The following is a 19342-nucleotide window of genomic DNA, read 5'->3' as shown; positions in this document are numbered from 1 at the left end:
GCAATCTGTCAAGGCCTTTTTAAGAGAATGGTTTTTTGAGGGAGCTTTCCTCTCAGTTCGTGAGCTGATAACACATGAAAACCTCAACGTTTGGCTGAGAAAGTGGCAGTTTTACGACGGGGACAAGAGCGTGGAAACCATGACATCAGCTGATTGCAAAAGTGCTGCGTTACATGATTGTATTTCATGCTTTGTTGGGGGGAAAGAAAAAAAAAAAGAAAACACTCAAAACCCAGTGGATTAATAAATTCATAAAAACATCAGTTTTACAACTGCTGCTCTTCTCGTCACTCATCTGTTTCTGCCAGACTTGGATCTGTGCCACTTCAATTAGAGGAGAAAACAAACAGCAAAAAATGCTCCTTTTTTTTGCCTTTTGACTGGTTTTGAGAAGGAATAAAATAAAAAAACAAAACACTTGAATACACGCCAAAGCTGTTTGTAATTTCTACAATAGAAATGTAGTAATAGCACATATGGGGCTTGAAAGCAACATAAGTGAGACGGCTGTGTAGGTATCATCGTCAAAAAGCCTCGAAATGTATAGATATAGATTTGTTTTATCTTGTTCATGTGGCGTTTTTATCTGCTGGGAGACGTTAACAGTCAACTTTGATGCAAAGAGAACAAAGAGGGGATTTAACCCTCTGAAATCGAAGCACTTCCTGAGTTTTTATTTGCTCCTGTCACATTTTTACCCACTGTGGGCCCATTTTTCACCACAATATAAAGTCCTGCACCTCTGTGGAAACAGAACAACCATGACTAGAAGGACAGAACATGTCTTTTAATGCATTATAACACAGCTATAATACCATTTTTTCCCAATACCAATTTTTCGTAAACACATTTTCAGCATTTTCACACTTTGTCAGAATCTTTTTGCCAAGTCAGTGTTTGTTGTAAATGAGTCAATCCTGGCTTCTCAGTTGCACCAAGGAACGCAGAATTTTTTGTTTTTTTACACAATCTGGTTAACAGTTTATATTTGGTAAGTTTTTGAATACAGGGAATTTGATGAAATATCACAATTTTGTGTTCTGATTTGGGTCATTTTTAAGTGGAACGCATATTAGTTAAAAAAAAAAAAATGTTTGAAAAGTAGAAAATCCAACAATTCTTTCACTTTTTTTTTTTTTTTTTTTTTTTTAAGTTTGTGGATCTTACAAATGATTTAACTGTGGATTTTTAGAAATGTATTCATTCTTTTTTTTTTTCCCCTCCAAAATCAATCTCATGCATTTTGACCCTGATGGCAGGTTTTGGGGTCTCAGAAGGTTAAATCTTTGTAGACGATGTCTGTGGCGCTCAAACAACAAGACTTTTAATTGACTTGTTCACAGACAGAAGATGAACTGAAAACAGCTTTCATAATTGCGTAATTGTTGTAAGTCTGAATCAGTCCACGTTAATTGGTTCCAACTTCCGACGTGGAGGAATTTGTCGCTGTGTTGCTGCTTTATTTATTTAGTTGAAGAAAAGTAGCACCATGGTCTCTGTAGACACATTGCAAATGGATGTTTTTGCTTTTGTTTCTGATCTTTTGTAGAAAACAGGATTGCGACGATGATTAGAAGTCATTTGTTAAGCAAAACCACCAACTGTTGTAGGGTGTCTTCTCCAGGGTGAAACTTTTCCTCTTTTTTCTCGTTTCAGGAAGCTCATCAACATTTTTTGTTGTCATTTGACACTAAATAATGATTTCAGGTAATTAGCTGATGAAAAAATTACAGTTTTTAAGCACTTTTTTTTGCATTTTTTGCAGCTTTATTGTTTTTTTTTCATGCTTTAATTAAAAAAAAACAACAAAAAAAACAAGTGTGCTTTGTAGCAGCAGCGCAGCCCTCAGAGATTACCGCTTTCTCGCTGTCATGCACGCACAAACAGACACACATTACCATCATCATCACCCATCACCGCCGCTGATTCACTTGCCACAGCCGCAGACAGACGGACGGACAGACACCCTCCCCTGACAGCCATTAAGGCGTCTTTCGGCGCGGCAGCTGCGGGCGGCTGATGGGTGGTTGCGCGCCTTGTCGTTGTCACTCTTGTTTTGCCTGCGCGTTATTTATTGAACGTTTTCCCGTTCTCAAATTTAGCTCACGACGCCGCGCGGCTTGTACTTTCCAATATTGCTGGCAAAGTACAGTTAGCAGTGACATCCCCGGGATTTATTTACTTAAGTGTAGATGTCCCTGTTTGTGCACGAGTGTGTGTACGTGTGAGAGATATGGCTTGCCCTCGCTTGTAAAGTGATTTGTCTTTTCTCCCGTCTCTGCCGCGCGCTCCAGTAAAATGATTCTGTTAAACAAAATTGCCTGAAGATTACACACACACACACCACACACATGCAAGTGCACGCAAACTGCACACAATGGACATTATAAATGAGTTCTTCCCCAGAGTGCGGCTTTTTTTTTCTTCTCTCTCTTCCTTATAACTGGTCTTGAAATAAAGAGGACAGCATGTACGCAGTATCTTTGGCATGTGTGTCTGCTGTTAGTGGACCACTTTTTTTCCTGATGTTTATTAAGATACTTTTTTTGTACCTTCCTCCCAATTTCCTCTCTTTTCTCCTTCGCCGTACCCCCTCTTCTTTTTCTTCTCTTCCCGGGAATATTAATCTTGTTGTTGTTTAGAGCGTGAAGCGGCTTAAGAATCTCTGAATCTTTAATCACTCGCCCCTGGGCTGACCAGTGTAGTTAGGAAAGAGTGCAGTTGGAGACAATATAATGGTTATCATTGCTCACTTATCCTGGCTCCCAGATATCTCTTGTTCTATTTTTGTTGCTCCAAAAACTGCCTGTTCTATCAGTTGTTTAATTCACCAGACAGATCCTTACTCCTATCTCCAACATCTAGTGCTTGGCTCGAATTACCGAGCGCGTGTCCGTGTGCGTGCCTGTCACATTGCTGCGATACAATGAAAGTCATGGAGATAATTTTGACGCCTGGGCATGAATCCATTCATCATCAGCTGGGATTAGGTGTTTTTGTTTGTGTATTTTTAATCAGCCATTAATTAATTAAGGACAATGGGTTTTCAGCTGATAATTGGTCCAGCAATCAATCAACTGACTCCCTGACATGCACATTTGCACACTCTTAACGAGATACTCTCAATTAACCTGACTCTCCCCTCAGTCTGTGCAGGCGGCAGACCTCTTTATCGCCACCGGAACCACGTAGGCTTAATGAAAAGAGAAGAGAACTCCAAAGAGCAGGAGGGAGGAAAAAAAATTAGGAAACTCTCCAGCTAATAAGACTGCCTTAACAAGAAAGAAGTGCTGCTTGTTGTGCTCGCCGTTGTGTGTAGCTCGGCCGTAGCGTCTCGGTGTGTGCGTGCGTGCACGGCCGCGCGCGCGTCTTTTATTCTCGCCCTTCACCACGGGTGATTGGCTAACAGTCGCCTCCAACCTGAAGTTGACAAAAATCAATATATCATCACCTGGGGCCTCACACACAAACACCACAACCGCAGGTTCCAGGAGGAGGGAGACGGAGCAAAACAAACACACAGCCTACTTTAGTCAAGGTCTGATTTCTGTAATGGAAACTTCCCACTGAAACTGACCCAGACAGCACTGTGACAAAGGTCACCTAGCATTAAACTCCTCTGAGACCTCAAACCGCCTCTCCAGGACACCGCAGAGAGGAAATCAGAGAAATGCTCGTGAGGAGGGGGGGAGAGGGTGATCTTTAGGTTCGCCACGCTGTCCTGCGGAGTGCAGACGGGATACCGAGAATATATCGAGTGTTAATACCAGTAAATGGATTAAGAGTGCCATCGAAGACGGTGGCTAAAGTGACTATTGACCGTGCGATAAGCACTGGTGAGTGTGTCTATCGACGGCCGTGTCTGTTGTCTTGTTGGTATTGACGATGCTGTGTATGGGATGCTGACCTCTTAGATGCTTATCAGACCTTCTGATTGCTCTGATTGATCGAGCTGCCTGCAGGATGCACAGCACCGCGTGCAGGAACAATGTGTTTGTTGGTCTGAACTGAGGAGAGATTATAAATGTGCACTGATGAATAAGTTAAAAAGTTTCTTTTCTAGTTTGTCTGTTCTCTGAGGGTGTTTTTCTTACAAAAAAAAGATAATTCCAGAATTCTATTTGAGTCTCTTAACCCTGGCTTTCTTGTCTTTTTCTCTACATTTAGATGGCGGTGGATGTGTTGGAGGGTCTTCTGGAGGAGGATGATGAAGTCGTCCAGGTAAGAAATAAAGTCATGACCTAGCAAAAACATCAGCCTGGCTTTCTCTCATATTTTCTTTCGTTTTTTATGCCACTATTATGCCTTCTCTTCTCACAATGGCCCACAAAAAAAGATAAAGGCTTTTCAATTGTACACATTCAGTTGGCAGAATAAGAAATCTGCTTTAACTCACATGTAAAACGTCCCATATTAGTTTTATGTAACGCTTTCACACAAACCTTTAAACCCGCCCGTCAATGTTCATTTTCTGTGCCGATATTTCATGTTAAAGCCGTTACTGGTCGACGCTGATGGCGGTGTTGATGTTATCATGCTTCTGTTTGTTGCCTTTCACTTTTCAATCTCAAAAGTCATCTTCAACTCCTTGTAAAGGTGCATTTCACAAGCGCGACAACATGCAAGGATTGTAACAATAGCTGCCTGCCAAAACATTTTGCTCTGATGCTCTACGCTGCTGAAAAGGGAAAATTATGAATGTTGAGGTATTCTTCTGTACTATTCCACCATGTGTAAACCACTTACCAAGTGTCAGAATGTTTTGTGTCTCTGAAACTGGAAATTCTGCAGTTATTTGTTGATGTGGATGTTTTGCTCCACATCGATTTTTGTATTGTGAGGATGTTTGTCTTCAGCCTTGTTCCCGGTCTAGTGTTGTGCTAATTGAAAAATGTTTCCTTTGGTGGCAGAAAGTAAAAAGATGGTTAATGTAGCTACAGACAAGGGACAAATTGAAGGAAAAAGTCTGTCTCAGTCGGGTGTTGGGCCGCCACGTGCTAATAAAACAGATTCAGGGCACGTCTGCTGGAGGAATAGAACCACATCTGGGTGATAAAATGACAGCGATGTGTACAGGCGATGGACATTTCATGTTCTGTAATTTCATTTACATACATTAAATGCAAAAAAAAAATGTGAATGCATAACAAAAACGCAGTTTGGTGCATGAACGAGCCGTAAGCATGCTCCCTCCCTGGCTCATGAACAGGCTATTATCTCCGTTAATAATGGAGCCCCCTTTGCCCTCTATCATCCTCCCTGCTGGATGCCATGCTTGTCTCCCAACATGCTGCCACTTGGGCCTCTTGTCGCCCCCGTTCTCATCGTCAAACCTCCCCCGATGGAGGCTGCGTCCTCGTGTCCTCCACCACCTTCACCTCAGCGACGCGTTGCTGTCGAGCTGCTCAGACGGACTTGACATTGGGCTGCACACGGAGACCAGCGCAGGGCCCCTCGTCCGGCGATGGCTTCGCCCTGGTCACCCTCTGTGCACCTTTTGGGTACCCAGCATTTACAAATCATTTTTCCATTGCATGCATTTTCTAACACTTCATTTACTGAACTCAAGAGTTTCTTTGAATTTGTTTTTTTTCTTGCATCCTTTGGGTGGGGTTGCAGGGTGGCGCAGTTGGTAGCACTGTTGCCTCGCAGCAAGAAGGTCGCCGGTTCGCGTCCCGGTGGGGGCACCGGAATCTTTCTGCGTGGAGTCTGCGTGTTCTCCCCGTGCAGCGTGGGTTCTCTCCGGGTTCTCCGGCTTCCTCCCACACAGTCCAAAAACATGTTGAGGTTAATTGGTGATTCTAAATTGTCCGTAGGTGTGAATGTGAGTGTGCTTGGTTGTCTTTCTCTCAGTGTGGCCCTGTGATAGACTGGTGACCTGTCCAGGGTGTCCCCTGCCTTCGCCCTAAGTCGGCTGGGATAGACTCCAGGCCCCCGTGGCCCTAGTGAGGATTAAGCGGTGTATAGATGATGGATGGATCCTTTGGGTGTTCGGTCAGTTCACCTTGAAGCTGATTTTACTATCTTTATGCATCAATGTGAGACCATCCTTTATCCAAATAACTTTTCGTTGTGGGTAAAATTACTCATTTTTGTGTATTTTTACGTTCAATTACTACCTGTGTGAAAGGTGGTTAAATTTAAGATAAACCTTTTTTGTCTGCTGTTATTTATTTCAAAATAGATCAATAACTATCAGTGTCATTGTCACCCGGCCCTAAATGGAACATCGTTCCTCCGAAAGATATTAGTAGTGGTGAGCGTTGTCTGACATATTGATTCAGTGTGAAATGTTTCATCATAGAGTAGAAGTGTTGACTGTAAACAGCTTTGTATTGATTCACAGTGACCCCTCCCTCTAAGGAGATAACTAGACCTGCACCTCTTTTCCCTTTAACCTCACCTCAGCTGGTCGGGCCAGACGGCCGCCCTCCCTGAGCCTGGTTCTGCCGGAGGTTTCTTCCACTTAACAGAGTTTTTTTCAACCTCAAAACTCAATGGAAATTTGTTGCCTTTTTCCTTATAATGAAATGTTGTAGGAGCTTTTACCTTACTGATGATGGTATACAAATAACTGGATTGACAAACCAATCAAGCAGCATAACAGAATTTGTCACCCATCTGCAGCTAACTGTCTACTGAGCTCCATCCAGGAAGACAACAAACTCTTAATTCACACGTTTGTTTAAATGTCTTGAAAAATCGCCACCTCCTCGTGAACTCCTCTTCCACGCCTAAAGAGCCGCAGAACACAATGCAGTCCTGGATGAATGAAGTGAAACTAAAATAGCAGTTTAGTCTGATCATCAGACCAGCCTGTCCTGATTCTTAAACAAACTCTGTGCTCTCGGGGGAAATGTGTAAATGTGTGTGTTACTACTCGTCAATTCAGGGGATTAGGTGGTGTCTTTTTATGAGTCCCCTCGCGGGCATCCTTATTATTATTACGATGCAGGATGAGACCAACTTGGAGGCAAATCTTTTCCCAGCGGAAAGCAGCAGAAAGTTCCTCCTCGTCAGTTTCTGATACCTCTCTATATCTGTATTGCTCGACACTTATGTGCTCACAGTACGAACTTAGTACAGAGTGGTGTAAATGGCAGTATTTTCCTGTGCTTTAGTGTGCTCCACATCCCCACTGTCGGTGCCACAGCAAAGCGAAGGTGTGCCACTGAGTGTCAGATAGAAGAGCACGGCGGTGTCGCTCTCTCTCTCTCTCTCTCTCTCCCTGCCTCCCCCACTCCCCCTCAGGCTCAGCCTCCCACACACACCCCTCAGCTGACAGATTGAGAGCAGTCATCGGGGGGCTGAACTTTTAAACTCACTTCAGAGACGCACAGCTGTGACACTCAATCTGAGCCGGGCCCGCAGCCAATCACGTATATGTACACTTCTAATGGTCAGAAAGTGCGATCACATCGCGGCCACGTTGCCAGAGTCGTGCAAGTGTATGACAGACATATTTTACTTTATTGTAGTGCCACACTCATTCTCCCCTCCTTCTTTGTCTTACTTTCTCTCTTATTTTTCCCTCTTAAGTGCAGCAGATAAGTGGTTAGCTCTCGTTTCCGTCTACTCGCACTATCTCAAAGTTGGAGCCTCACTTATATAAGTCTGCACAAACAAGCGAGCTAGTTCCTTGCAAATCTTGTTTCAAAGGTATTCTGTTGATTCATGATGCTTTTGTTCTTCCTTCGGCAGCACCATATGGGAACTAAGATGTGCCTTCACTTTGAAATTACAATAGTCCCAGTGATTTGATTGACAGACACTGGATTTATTTTATTATGTGTGCTTCTGTCTGGGGTTCTAGTAGGGTAGAGTGGAGTCTCTGAAGTTCTTAATTAGCTAACTTTCTCATGTTTTAATTTCGAGTGCAGATGCTCAAGCAATTCTCAACGCATACGCAAATATTTCACAGTGGACCATCTGCACGAAATTCTCAAGCGCTTGTTTTAAAGACATGCAGCGGTTCTCATTTTTTTTGCTGCTAAAATTCTGAATTCAAGTGACCCCATTTCACTCTTCCTCGCTCCACTGAACACATATATGCAAAAGAATGCATTTTTTTTTTAAGTTCTGCATTCACAGAAAAATGCTTCAGTGGTAAAAAAAAAAAAAAAAAGGAATGTCATACTGCTGGTTCTGCAACATTACTACATTTCATCCAGTGCCGCTGTTGTTCCGATAAGTATGGCTGCAGGGGGTAGCCTCCCACTCAGCATGCTGAGCGGCAATTCGGGATTCAGTGTGGCATGCCTTGATGTGTTTGTTAGCTAAATGGTTGATTTGGCAGAGGTGCAGTTCCCCACTGCCTCTGCCCTCAATGAATAATGAATAAAGCTAATATTCGTATCTTGGTGCTTGAAGAACAGTGGGTGGGTGATCTTTGGCCTCAGATGAGAGGCGCACACACACCTCCAAGTTCAGCGAGAGTTGAACGTGGTTGTGTTTAGAGGTGGAAGCATAGCTGAGTGTATGTGATTATGTAGGGGCAAGGAAGTGTGATTATGGAACAAGAAAGGAAACAAGCTGATTGTGGTGCGTCGCAGCACGCACAAACCCACGGGTAGAAATAAACCTCTCCCTTTAGAACTGTGTGGAGCAGAAAGATTGTTCCAAAATAATGCTCTGGTTTCTTTTTTTAATCAAGGTCTTTCTGTCACTTAAGACACCCATAACACTTACTCTGCATGGTGCCCTGTTGAACTGAGAGATCCTCACACATCTGGTGGCAGAATCTTATTACTGCCCCTTTCAGACATGTGCTCCTTTCTGGTAATACGACAGCACCTGAATGTGTTGGTTTCACATCTAAATGAGCATCCTGCTCACATTTTCACAAAAGTCGGATCGACAATCTTACTGTGTTGGTCTTTGTATGATTCCCGTATCACTTTCAGCACAAGTCTGATTTGCATGCAGTCACAGTGAGACAGGCATTCATAACTGATGTGCTTGGAGCTGAGTGAAGCAATTGGAGGACGTCTTTTTTTTAGCACTGATGCTGCTCTAAAAGTGAGAGCAAAGAACACAATCTTAGTATTGAAATCGCAAAACACCTTTCTCGTTCACTTTACTGTGAGATTACAAACTGAAATGTCCATAGAAATAAAACTTTGCCGCAATTGAGACCTAGTCTGTAACAGGTCAGATCAGGTTTCGACAAAACTTTTAACAGGACCTGAAATTCATTTTGTAGCTTCAGGTTGTTTGCAGGAGTCTTTCCTCTGAGTTTATTGAATACCTGCAGCACAAAACAGCAGCAGGGTCCCTGAGAGCATCTCCAAAGTCAGAAAGTTACAGCAGTATCTTCACTAATTACTTCAAATTTTCAATTTCACCCAACATGGAGACAGATCGAACAGCCAGTCACACTTTATCAGCTGCAGGTGAATCATTAGAAACATAGTTCACAGCTGTCGGGATATTTTTATTTCAATGTTGGTATAATCACGAATGGATGCGATTTTCAGTGTTTAGGAAATCAACTATTTGGTACAGTCGTGACTCGATAATCCGACACTAAATGTAAAACCTTCTTTTATGTTGGATAGCAAGGCTGTCGGATTGTCAAGACGGAGGTCGAGATACAAGGAGGGCTTGATGCCTGAAGGGCAATACTGTTGTTAGTATTTATTCTTCATAGCTGTTATGATAACTAGAACACTACGCAACGCTGGACTTCACACCTAACAGAGCGCTCCCCGGGTGGAAGTGGCCGGAACGCACAGGCAGCACTTGGCTGCTGATGCCAGTTTAGTTCGCGGCCACACTTCTGTTTCCACCATCGGCGGTGTCAGCGGCGGGGGAGTGGCAGATAAGCTCCACCGATACCATCTGTGTTTACTTCCACAAACACTGAGCACGCTCGCAGCGTGTGACGTCGTCGTGTCCTCTTCTGCGCATGCGGGACACTTTTGGGTCGTATGAAGTTCACACAGCAGATCACATACAAGTCGCATTTAATTGGAAATGCGAACGAACTCACAAAAAAAGGGGTTTCTGAAAAAAAATCCAAATTGAGCATTAAGTCCTGCAGTCTGAACGTAGTCAATCTGTGGGATTGTTCAGTCAGATAATACGCCGTTATCCTGATTTGTGACATAAAATGTCATGTCGGAGTCAGAATCCAAGGCTGTCGGTATGTTAAGGCTATTATTTATGGGTTCTGTTCGCTTTTCCTAAAAACCTGTCAGATAGCAAGGTTTTCAGATTGTTAAGGGTCAAATTATCAAGTCATGACTGTATTTGGGCATTTTGATAAGCTGGTTGCATTATTATGTGTTATGCATCACGTGATGTTCTGGCAAGTTGTGTATGAAAAATCTTGTCCTGTGATGAGTCTGATTGAAGCTGTGAACAACATTTAAAGTGAGTCTGAATGACAGAATGCCGTTGCTTTAACAGAACGATGAATGTTTCACATCACACGTCTGTAAAGGGTGTAAGAATTCTATGTTTGCAACCGAACAGGCTGCAGTTGTGGCAAATACATTTGTTAGGAAAATGGTTTTGTGCAACAACTTAAATATAATTGTTTCTGGTAAATTCACTACAACATTCTAATAGAAGACATCTTACCTTCTGGAGCGACATGAGACGGTAGTGTGTTCCTCCTGGCAGTATATTGTTCTCGCAGTGATTGAGCTGGTTATTCCCCGTTGGCTCAGTCTTAGCCAGCTGTTCCTGTGTTCCACAAACGAGGCGGCATTTTGAGCAGATTTCCAATCTTTTGCCGCATCGATGGATCTAAAGCAGCTACAGACGGGTGAAATTACAGCTTCAGACTGGAATGACTGGAGTGTGCAGACGTTTTCCTCCTTAAGTAGCCACCGTGGCTGTAAAGAGTAATGGTAGTGGTGGTGCTTAAAGCGGGAGGTGTTTAACATATAATGATATTAGCAGAAGAAGAAAAGCACCGTTTAAACATTTAGACACTTAAATTAAAGTGAGGACATTTTAAAAAATAATGTCATGAATATGGAATAGTTTTTAATTATCAATTAACCTCATATTGAGTGCAGTAAAACATACAAAACTAAATCATGAAACTGTGTGGATTTATAGATGGTAAGTTATATAGTTTACCTATTTTAATTCATTTCTAATTAATAGTAATATAATTTGTCAGTAATTTAGGTGAACCGATCCTTTAAATAGGAAAATAGGAAAGGCAAAAAGTCCCATAACACTTGAAATAAATAGTAATGATCAGCCTGAATCTGCTGACTGTGTAGCTTATTTATTATTTTCTCAACATTAAAAATTCATGTGCAATCATAATGTATCTAACTGGAACAACTTATGGTGGCGTGGAATGTGTTTTTTATCGTTTCTCGCCTAGCTGTTGCTATTCTGGTACTTACTTTAATGATAAAGAGGTCATGTTCTCTACGTAGTTATGTCAACCATCCACAACCACTGCAAAGTTCCCGCTGTGCGACTGTGAAAACAGAAGAATCTCGGTAACGAAGCACGACGGGAAAAGTATTGAGACCTTGATGAACAGATCACACTTGTGTAAATGGAAACATAATCCCAACTACTGTGACTCAACGTGAGGGCGACGGCTTTGTCACAGGTTAATTAACTGCTTGACAGAAAAGTATACGACGTCATTTACAGCTAGAGCCAGTCTCCATGTTGGGGATCATGTAGAAGTCGCCTGATTTTTAACACTGTTGTAACACTAAATGTGCTCTCAGCTTAAAGATCCTGGATCCTACTGCTGTATGACGCTACAGGCATTTCATAAACTTAGAGGAAAGACTCCTAAACAGCTGGAAGCAATAAACTAAACTTCTGTTTGTCAACAAAAAACCTTTTAGTCTCATCAGTCTCACCTGTTACAGACTCTGTCTTTGTTGCAGTGAAGTTTTTTTCATTATGTAACGGATGCAAGACTATTGAAAAAATTAAAGGAAGCAACAGTATTTTTGATGTTCATGGACCAGTGGGCTGCAGTTGGGTAGCACTGTTGCCTTGCAGCAAGAAGGTTGCGTCCCGGTGAGGACACCCGGAATCTTTCTGTATGGAGTTTGCATGTTCTCCCCATGCAGCGTGGGTTCTCTCCGGGTTCTCCGGCTTCCTCCCACATAGTCCAAAAACATGTTGCGGTTAATTGGTGATTCTAAATTGTCTGTAGGTGTGAATGTGAGTGTGCTTGGCTGTCTGTCTCTAAGGGTAGCCCTGCGATAGACTGGTTACCTGTCCAGGGTGTCCCCTGCCTTCACCCTGAGTCAACTGGGATAGACTCCAGCCCCCCATGACCCTCGTAAGGATTAAGCGGTGTATAGATAATGGATGGATGGATGTTGTTGTTTCAGCAGACAGAAGTGTTGACAGTTCTTTCACCTGTTTAAGTGTTAAATTTGATATCCGTTTTTACAAAACATATTAGAAATCTGATTGTCTTTTTGTTCTGTATCTTCACCTAAATACAGTTTGCTTTATGTGGATCCTGAAAGTGCAGAAGTGAAGCTGTTACTTTGAGGATGCCTCATACTTCTACTCAACTATATTTTAGTGGAAAATATGGTATTTTTTATTTATTTATGTTGTTTGCCTTTATTTTACTAGGTCGGTTAATTGAGAACTGCTTCTCATTTTCAATAATGACCTGGTCAAGAGGCGGCATACAAACAAGACAAACAGGAAAAACAGATTGCATGTACACCAATTCACACAACATTACAACACAAGTTACGCAAAGACTTATACAATAGAGAGGCTAAAAACAGGTGCAGTGGTTCTGAAGTGTTGCTGTAACTGATTATTACTCAGCGACATTTATCTGACAGCCATAGTTCCTAGAAACTATGCTACGGCACTTAATAAAAATGCTACGTAGAATAAATTGTATGTTTTAACTGATTGACATTGGTTAGTATAAATCTGTTATCTAAAAGGCTTTTATGTAAATTCCTGCCAAAAAAAAAAAAAAGCCAAATTAAATGGATCATTGTTCAACGTAAAAAGCAACTAAAGGGGAAAACATCCAAGCTTTCATAGACACCCTTTATCCGTGTTGTACCGTAGTTCCGAGTTAGCCAGTTAATCGTTTAAGACGTCTTCACACTTCACGGTTGGATTTTCTGAGCTGTGACGAATCTTATTAAATCAACTGAATAAATATGAGGTGTGTACTGTTGGTAAGGAAAACAAGATATTTAAAGATGTTTCCTCGAGCTCTTTTGACTTTTCTTGTAATGGAAACCCGACTGGATGATGTTGAGCTCGTGGCTCTGTGGAGGCCACGCCATCTGTTGCAGGACTCCTTGTTCTTGTCTTAACACATCTCTCTCTGACTCTGGCTGTACGTTTGATGTCCTTTTCTCTGCAATTTCTACCGAAAGAACTTATGAAAAATGATTCAATGCAGAACTGAAAGCGTGTTTAGGATAGATCACTACTTATCGATACAATACTTATACTCTAGTACATTTATTTGCTGCTCCGGTTCCTCGTTATTCTTTGATGTGTTTCATTTAATCAGTTGATCATTTTAGCCGTTTTCATGCAAACATTTCAAACATTTTTATGGTTCCATGTTCTCGAATGGAATGGTTTAATTAAATTACAGTAAACAGAATACGTTTGAGGTTTGTAAGCAAAACAAACATTGTGGCTGGGGGGTGCATACCGTCTGTTACCGGACTCTTGTTGCTGAGGAGACTTCTTTGTGACTCCAACTGTATATTTAGTGGTGTGCTTCTCTTCCTGCACAATCTCCACCGAGGCAGAGAAACACTTGTGAGAAATAATTTAGCGCAAAATGGAAATTGCATGTAAAATAAGAATAATTAACAGGTAGATAATCGGAATGCTAAGAGTCCGGTGTGATTTAAGAGCCAGGTTAATGTTGTCCACAAACTGTGAGGATGATAGGATTTGAAGGAGGATATTTGCCTGCAGGAGGTTGTATTTTTTCTTTTTTTTCATTTGATTAAATTATGTTTTTTTGAACCAGCAGTTGCTTCTTTTGCTACAGAAAGATTAAAAATAAAACAAGTCACGTATTTTAATTCATCGTGAAGCCGCGCCGTGCTCACACAGCGGCTTTCATGCAGCGTTTGTAGATGTGTATAGTTTGTGTCAGGATGGGATTAGGTTGAGTGAATATGTGAGCGATGGATTGCTTGTGTTTGCCTGGGACTTTGTGTTTGTGCGATTCTGCGCTCTATGTATAAAACCTGTTTGCCAAAGAGGAATGTGGGATTTCATGCAGCCCTGCTCTGTGAGGGTCACAAATCTGTTTCTCTTGTCACAGCACACTTACTGCAGGAAGAAACACTTTCCCTCTGTGTGAATCTGCGCCATCACCAACCCTTTTCTGTGTCCCCCCAGGTGTGGTATCTCTCCGGCTGGGTGTGTTACCTCCAGTGGGAAAAAGCGAAGGAGCAGCAAGAAAGGGAAGGAAGGGAAGTGACGGAGGAGGAGAAGGAGGAGTGGAAGGCGTTGACGGAGGCGGCCAGGTCGTACCTGACGAATGCCAAGAAGGTAAATTTAGGTCAAGATGACCTCATCATGCCTAATCTTAAACCTAATGATGATGATCCAGTAAAACCTGGTGAATAGCTCACTGTTGGTTCCGCTACATTTAGTTCTAGCTGATGTGGTTCCGAGTTATTTAATCGCTCCTGATAAATCATTCAATCATTTTTGCCATTTTCATCCAAAAACAATCCAAACATTTTATGGTAAGATCTGTCTTAAACCACAGTGAACAGTTAGATAAAACAATCATTTGAAGATGTCAGTTTGGGCCTTAGGTCATTGTGATGGACATTTATGTATATATACATATATACACATAAAAAAAACAGGGCTGGAATGCGTGTTTTCTTTAAAATAATCCTCAAAATTGCATCATTTATCGGAGCAAGAAACTGTAAAAACAGAAAGAATGTTTGGGTTTTCAACTTCCCAGTGGTTCCTGAAGGAATCATGTGTGAGGCACAAAAATGACCAAAAATAAAATTCTGAGATTTCAGTTTACTTACATGTCTCCTTCAAAAATTTACCGCAAAAAAAATTCTGAGACTTTTCGGCTGAACTGCAGGCTGTGTTTACGTAGAGCAGAGAGGACATGGCAGGAAAGATACTTTATTACTTGAGCAATAAAATAAATGCAGCATGGCTCAAAGACAGTATACAGAGGAGGTTGTTGAGTGATACATTCAGCACGGTGAAACATCTCTGTAAGATATTTTGTACAGAATTTAAAAATGCACATAGTAAAACATCTGTTGTATGTAGAGACTCCATTTTTGTCCAGAACTCATAACATCTGGGGGCAGCTGGATTTAAAAAAAATAAAAATTTTGTAAAATAAAGAATTCCATCATATTCAACTTGATTTTTTTTATTTTTTATTTTTTTATGGTTTAAGGAATTTTCGGTGTGTTACATTGCAAAAAAAGACATTTTGGAGTTCTCTCGACTTCCAGCAATGGTTGTGCTGTTTCCATGGAGGTACAGGAGTTTATTCTGCAGTAAAGAATGAGCCCACAGTGAGGAAAAAGGACCAAAAACAAAAATCACAGAGTTGATTAATTTGGAGTTTTTGGCATTTTCATTCTCATATTACCAACATTTTCTGGAATTATTTGTCTTGAAATTACAGTAAACAGATTCATTTTAAGGTTTGTTCTGTCATTTAAGCAGAAGGTGGAGTTGTGATGGACATGTCTTACTGTTTTCTGAACATACACAAACAAAACTAGCAAGAAAATATCCAACAGTTGAATCTGTAATGAAAGCAGTTTGTGTTGCAGCCCGGTACAGATTAGTTAAAAACAACCAGCCAGAATTAAATGCTACTTATATGTTTATTCAATGTATATAATAATAATCCACTGATAAGTAATAATGCGTAGTTTTCTTTTGATACTTCAAGTATATTTTCCTCATAAAACCTAGTTATTTCCCTTTTGAATGCCAGATTTCTACTTGTAATTGAACATTTTATACTGTTGTCTGGAAATTATACTTCGGTACATTCTCGATACTGTGCGCATAGCAACTGTGAGTACGGATAGTCACATCCAGTACACTGCCACAATAGGTAAGTCTCCTAAGAACTGGTTCTTGTCAGAGAAGAGGTACACGCAGTACCGCGAATACGAGAAGATCCTAACTAAGCTTCATTGTTGCCACAGAAATGTCTTTGTATAATCTCAAAGACATTTAAATGTGCCCCTCACTCGCTTCCCCATCTCCCCTCACGCGCACTCGCACTCGGAGTGATGTGTCTCATTCATTCTGTCATTCTGTCAGAGAGTAATGCCTCCGTGGAGCAGTGATTCATGTTAGTCTAAAATCCAATGGGCTTGTAAATCAGACAGCACAGACTGAAGGATGGCAGGCCCCACCTCCAGATTTTTTTTTTCTCTCTTCTCTTCTCTCTTCTCTTTACTTTCCTCTCCTCCTCACCTCCCAACCTCCTCCTCTCCCACCCCGTCGTGTTCTTCTAGAGATGAGCTTAGTGGCGATATATTGATGTGTGTCTCTCTGTCCGGCAGTGCAGTGACAGGCCTGTCTAACCAGTGTCCACAGGGGATGTCCACCGCTGAGACGGGAGCGAGGTGGGCTCGATCTGCCAAGAGGGAAAAATGGAGGGAGTGAAAAAAACTGTGAGGAGGAGAAAAAAAAAAAAAAAAGCAAAACGCGTGCATATAGATTTGAGCTGCCGGCTTTGTTGTGAGAGTTAATAAAGAAAAAAAAATAACAAATTGAAAAAGATGGATTTGAGAAATGGGTTGAATTAAGTACCATTTTTGCATGGAGAGAATGCAAAGAAATGAAAAAAAAAAAAAAAAAGCTGGTAAAAAGAATTGGGCGAGGCGTCAGAGCGTGACAAGTAAACAGCATAGCAGTTTCTTTGTGGAGTGACTGAAGCAACAGGCGCAGAATAATGTGAAAGGTAAATGCACAAAGACCTTGAAAAGAAAGGTGAGGTGGAATGTGCAGAGAAAACAGTCCTGCTCTCGCTGCATTTCATTCTACAGCTCGGCTTTTTTCTTCCCTCGCATGTGTGCGTGCATCTGTACGTTATATAGTCGAGTTCCCCCCCCCCTACCCCTTGTTTATATCAGAGCTTTGTTTCTGAGCATTACTGAGAGTGTTAATTATTAACGATGAGTCAGTCTGCTAGTTAAAATGGGCTCCAACATGGAAATGAGGCCTCAAAGCCCAACGGCTTGTTTTGGCGCCAGTCCACTTCTCTGCATACTTTATGACTTTGCTAAGTGTGTGCGCGCACGTGTTCGCAGTGCGAGACAGTGAGAGAAAGCATGCGGGTATGCGTAGGCGCACCTTATGTGGATGCACATATTTAATTAGGGTGGTGTGTGCCAACTTGCATCTCATTATTTGTTCGGAAACGTCTTCATTATTCATCTTTTCTCTGATCGATACGCGCACGCACACACGCGCGCACGGCGCATTCAGCTGAGATGCTCAAAAGAGGAATGATAGGGAGAAATGGATGGGTCGAGAGGACAGGAAAGACGGCAGGAGGGTGAGCAGGAGTGGGAGAGCGAATGTTGGGGGGAGGAGGGGAACAAATTGGATGTGGTGTGTGTGTGTGTGTGTGTGTGGGTGCAGGGGGTGTAGCTGGTGAATAGTGGCGAGGGTAAAATCAATAGTAAACCGGACGTGAAATGGAATTTGAGTCTCGGCCAGATAGGGTGCGATTGAGGAAGGATCTGCAGTGTATGCACAGAGAACGACAATATATATATATATATATGCGTGTGAATGTGCACGGAAGCAGCAAGGCGGCTAGGGCACACGGAGGTCAAAAGCTTTACTATTTGAAGTGGCTGAAAGGGTATCCCATGAGCATGGATTGTGGCGAGGGTTGGTCCAAGGTGTGCTTGTCATGTAATTTTAATGCCTTTCCCTGCAAGGATGTGACTGGAGGTGTTGGGTTTTGTGTGTGTGTGTGTGTAGGTGTGTGTGTGTGTGGGTGTGTGTGTTTGCAAGTTTGCAGTCAGCCCTCTTGAGACTTCCAGCGACATGCCCTGTTCACACTCAAGAAGCTCTAATCTCAGCTACTGTCACACCCTCGCAAGCCAAGCAGCGTGTTTACGTTTCGGACGACAGCGAGACGGAGAAGTGGAAGAATGTGTTGAGACTAATTTGCGCTCTCTGGCTAATGAAGAGATGCACTTGAAGGAGTGCTGTGTTTGGTCTAAAAAAAAAAAAAAAAAGGGACGAGGAGAGCCTGATTGTAGATACAAAGAAAAACTTGAAGAGGAAGGCCACGGTACTTCTGTGCCACGACGTGTGTGTGTGTGTGTGAGCGTAAGTGTGCGGATGAGAGCGAGAAGACGTATCTATCTCCTTGACAGGAAGGTCATTTGGCGAGAGTGTACGAGTGTGATTGAAAGAAAGCAAAAGGGAAAGTGCACTGAGGGAGACAAGCCGGGAGAATGAAGGTATTAGCAAATCAAATAAAAGAAAAGGTGAAATGAAAGTGGAATTTAAGCATAGGTGTGGAACAGAAGGTGAACAATGATGGAATGATTAGGCTTTTACCACATATTCAGTCTGTCTTTTTTTTTTTTTTCTGCCTTATGGCTTGTGGAAAAAAAGATTTCTTCCAAGAAGTGAAGGGAAAATAATATGTTTTTTGCATAAAGGATATCTAAGTACTTATTGTTTCCTTTGTCTTCTTCACACTGGACAGTTGTACAGATATAAGACTAGTAATGTATTCTAGACCATACAATAGATGCATACAAAGAAAGGAGGCTCGAATTAAAGACATTCAGTCCACAATGGAAGTGAGTGAGGTGTCATTTAAATGTCACATGATTCAAAATTGTGTCACCTTACAGTTATTACAGAAAATACAGGGTCCAGGTAGAAGCTGTGAATGCACCGGTAATCAAGCAGACAGTCTGTTTGAGTCCACCCATAGACTGTATAAAAGATGGACGTAGCTGCCGTGACGTCACCCGTTGGTTTCTGCACTGAGAAAACGAAGCCAGGGTTTTGCTACTTCCTGGTTGACATCTTGGATTTTTGGAGCCAGTGACCCAGGGGGGTGGAGCCATAGGAGCAGCGATTGGTCAGACAGATTGAGAGACAGGCCCTCTCTGCCCGCCCACATTTACCACCTTTTGCTCGCTTCATCTGTATTGTTGCTGCCAACTGTCAGTCAAGCCAGCCACGCCCCTTGCCCCGCAAAATGTTGATGATTTTTTAAAAATTCAGTATTGATTTATTTTCAGATTGGTCACCTGATCTCTGGACTTGACCATGAAAACTAATTTAAAAAAAATCCTGAGCTGGAGGAATGCAGTATTTCGTGACCTGTGATCACTTCTTT

At 42.0% G+C, this 19342-nt stretch overlaps 1 protein-coding gene across 1 annotated transcript in view; it reads left to right on the top strand.

Moving 5' to 3' along the window:
* LOC103353891 (UPF0661 TPR repeat-containing protein C16D10.01c) overlaps positions 1 to 19342 on the top strand; it is a 39784-nt gene that overhangs the window by 10515 nt on the left and 9927 nt on the right. The window contains exons 9-10 of the mRNA XM_008277069.1: positions 4168 to 4221; positions 14350 to 14502. Of these exons, the coding sequence (XP_008275291.1) occupies positions 4168 to 4221; positions 14350 to 14502 (207 nt within the window). The remainder of the gene's footprint in view (positions 1 to 4167; positions 4222 to 14349; positions 14503 to 19342) is intronic.

This window comes from Stegastes partitus, unplaced genomic scaffold, assembly GCF_000690725.1.
Source record: "Stegastes partitus isolate 25-593 unplaced genomic scaffold, Stegastes_partitus-1.0.2 Scaffold88, whole genome shotgun sequence".
NCBI classification, from domain to species: Eukaryota; Metazoa; Chordata; class Actinopteri; family Pomacentridae; genus Stegastes; species Stegastes partitus.
This window is presented reverse-complemented; position numbering and strand designations above follow the sequence as displayed.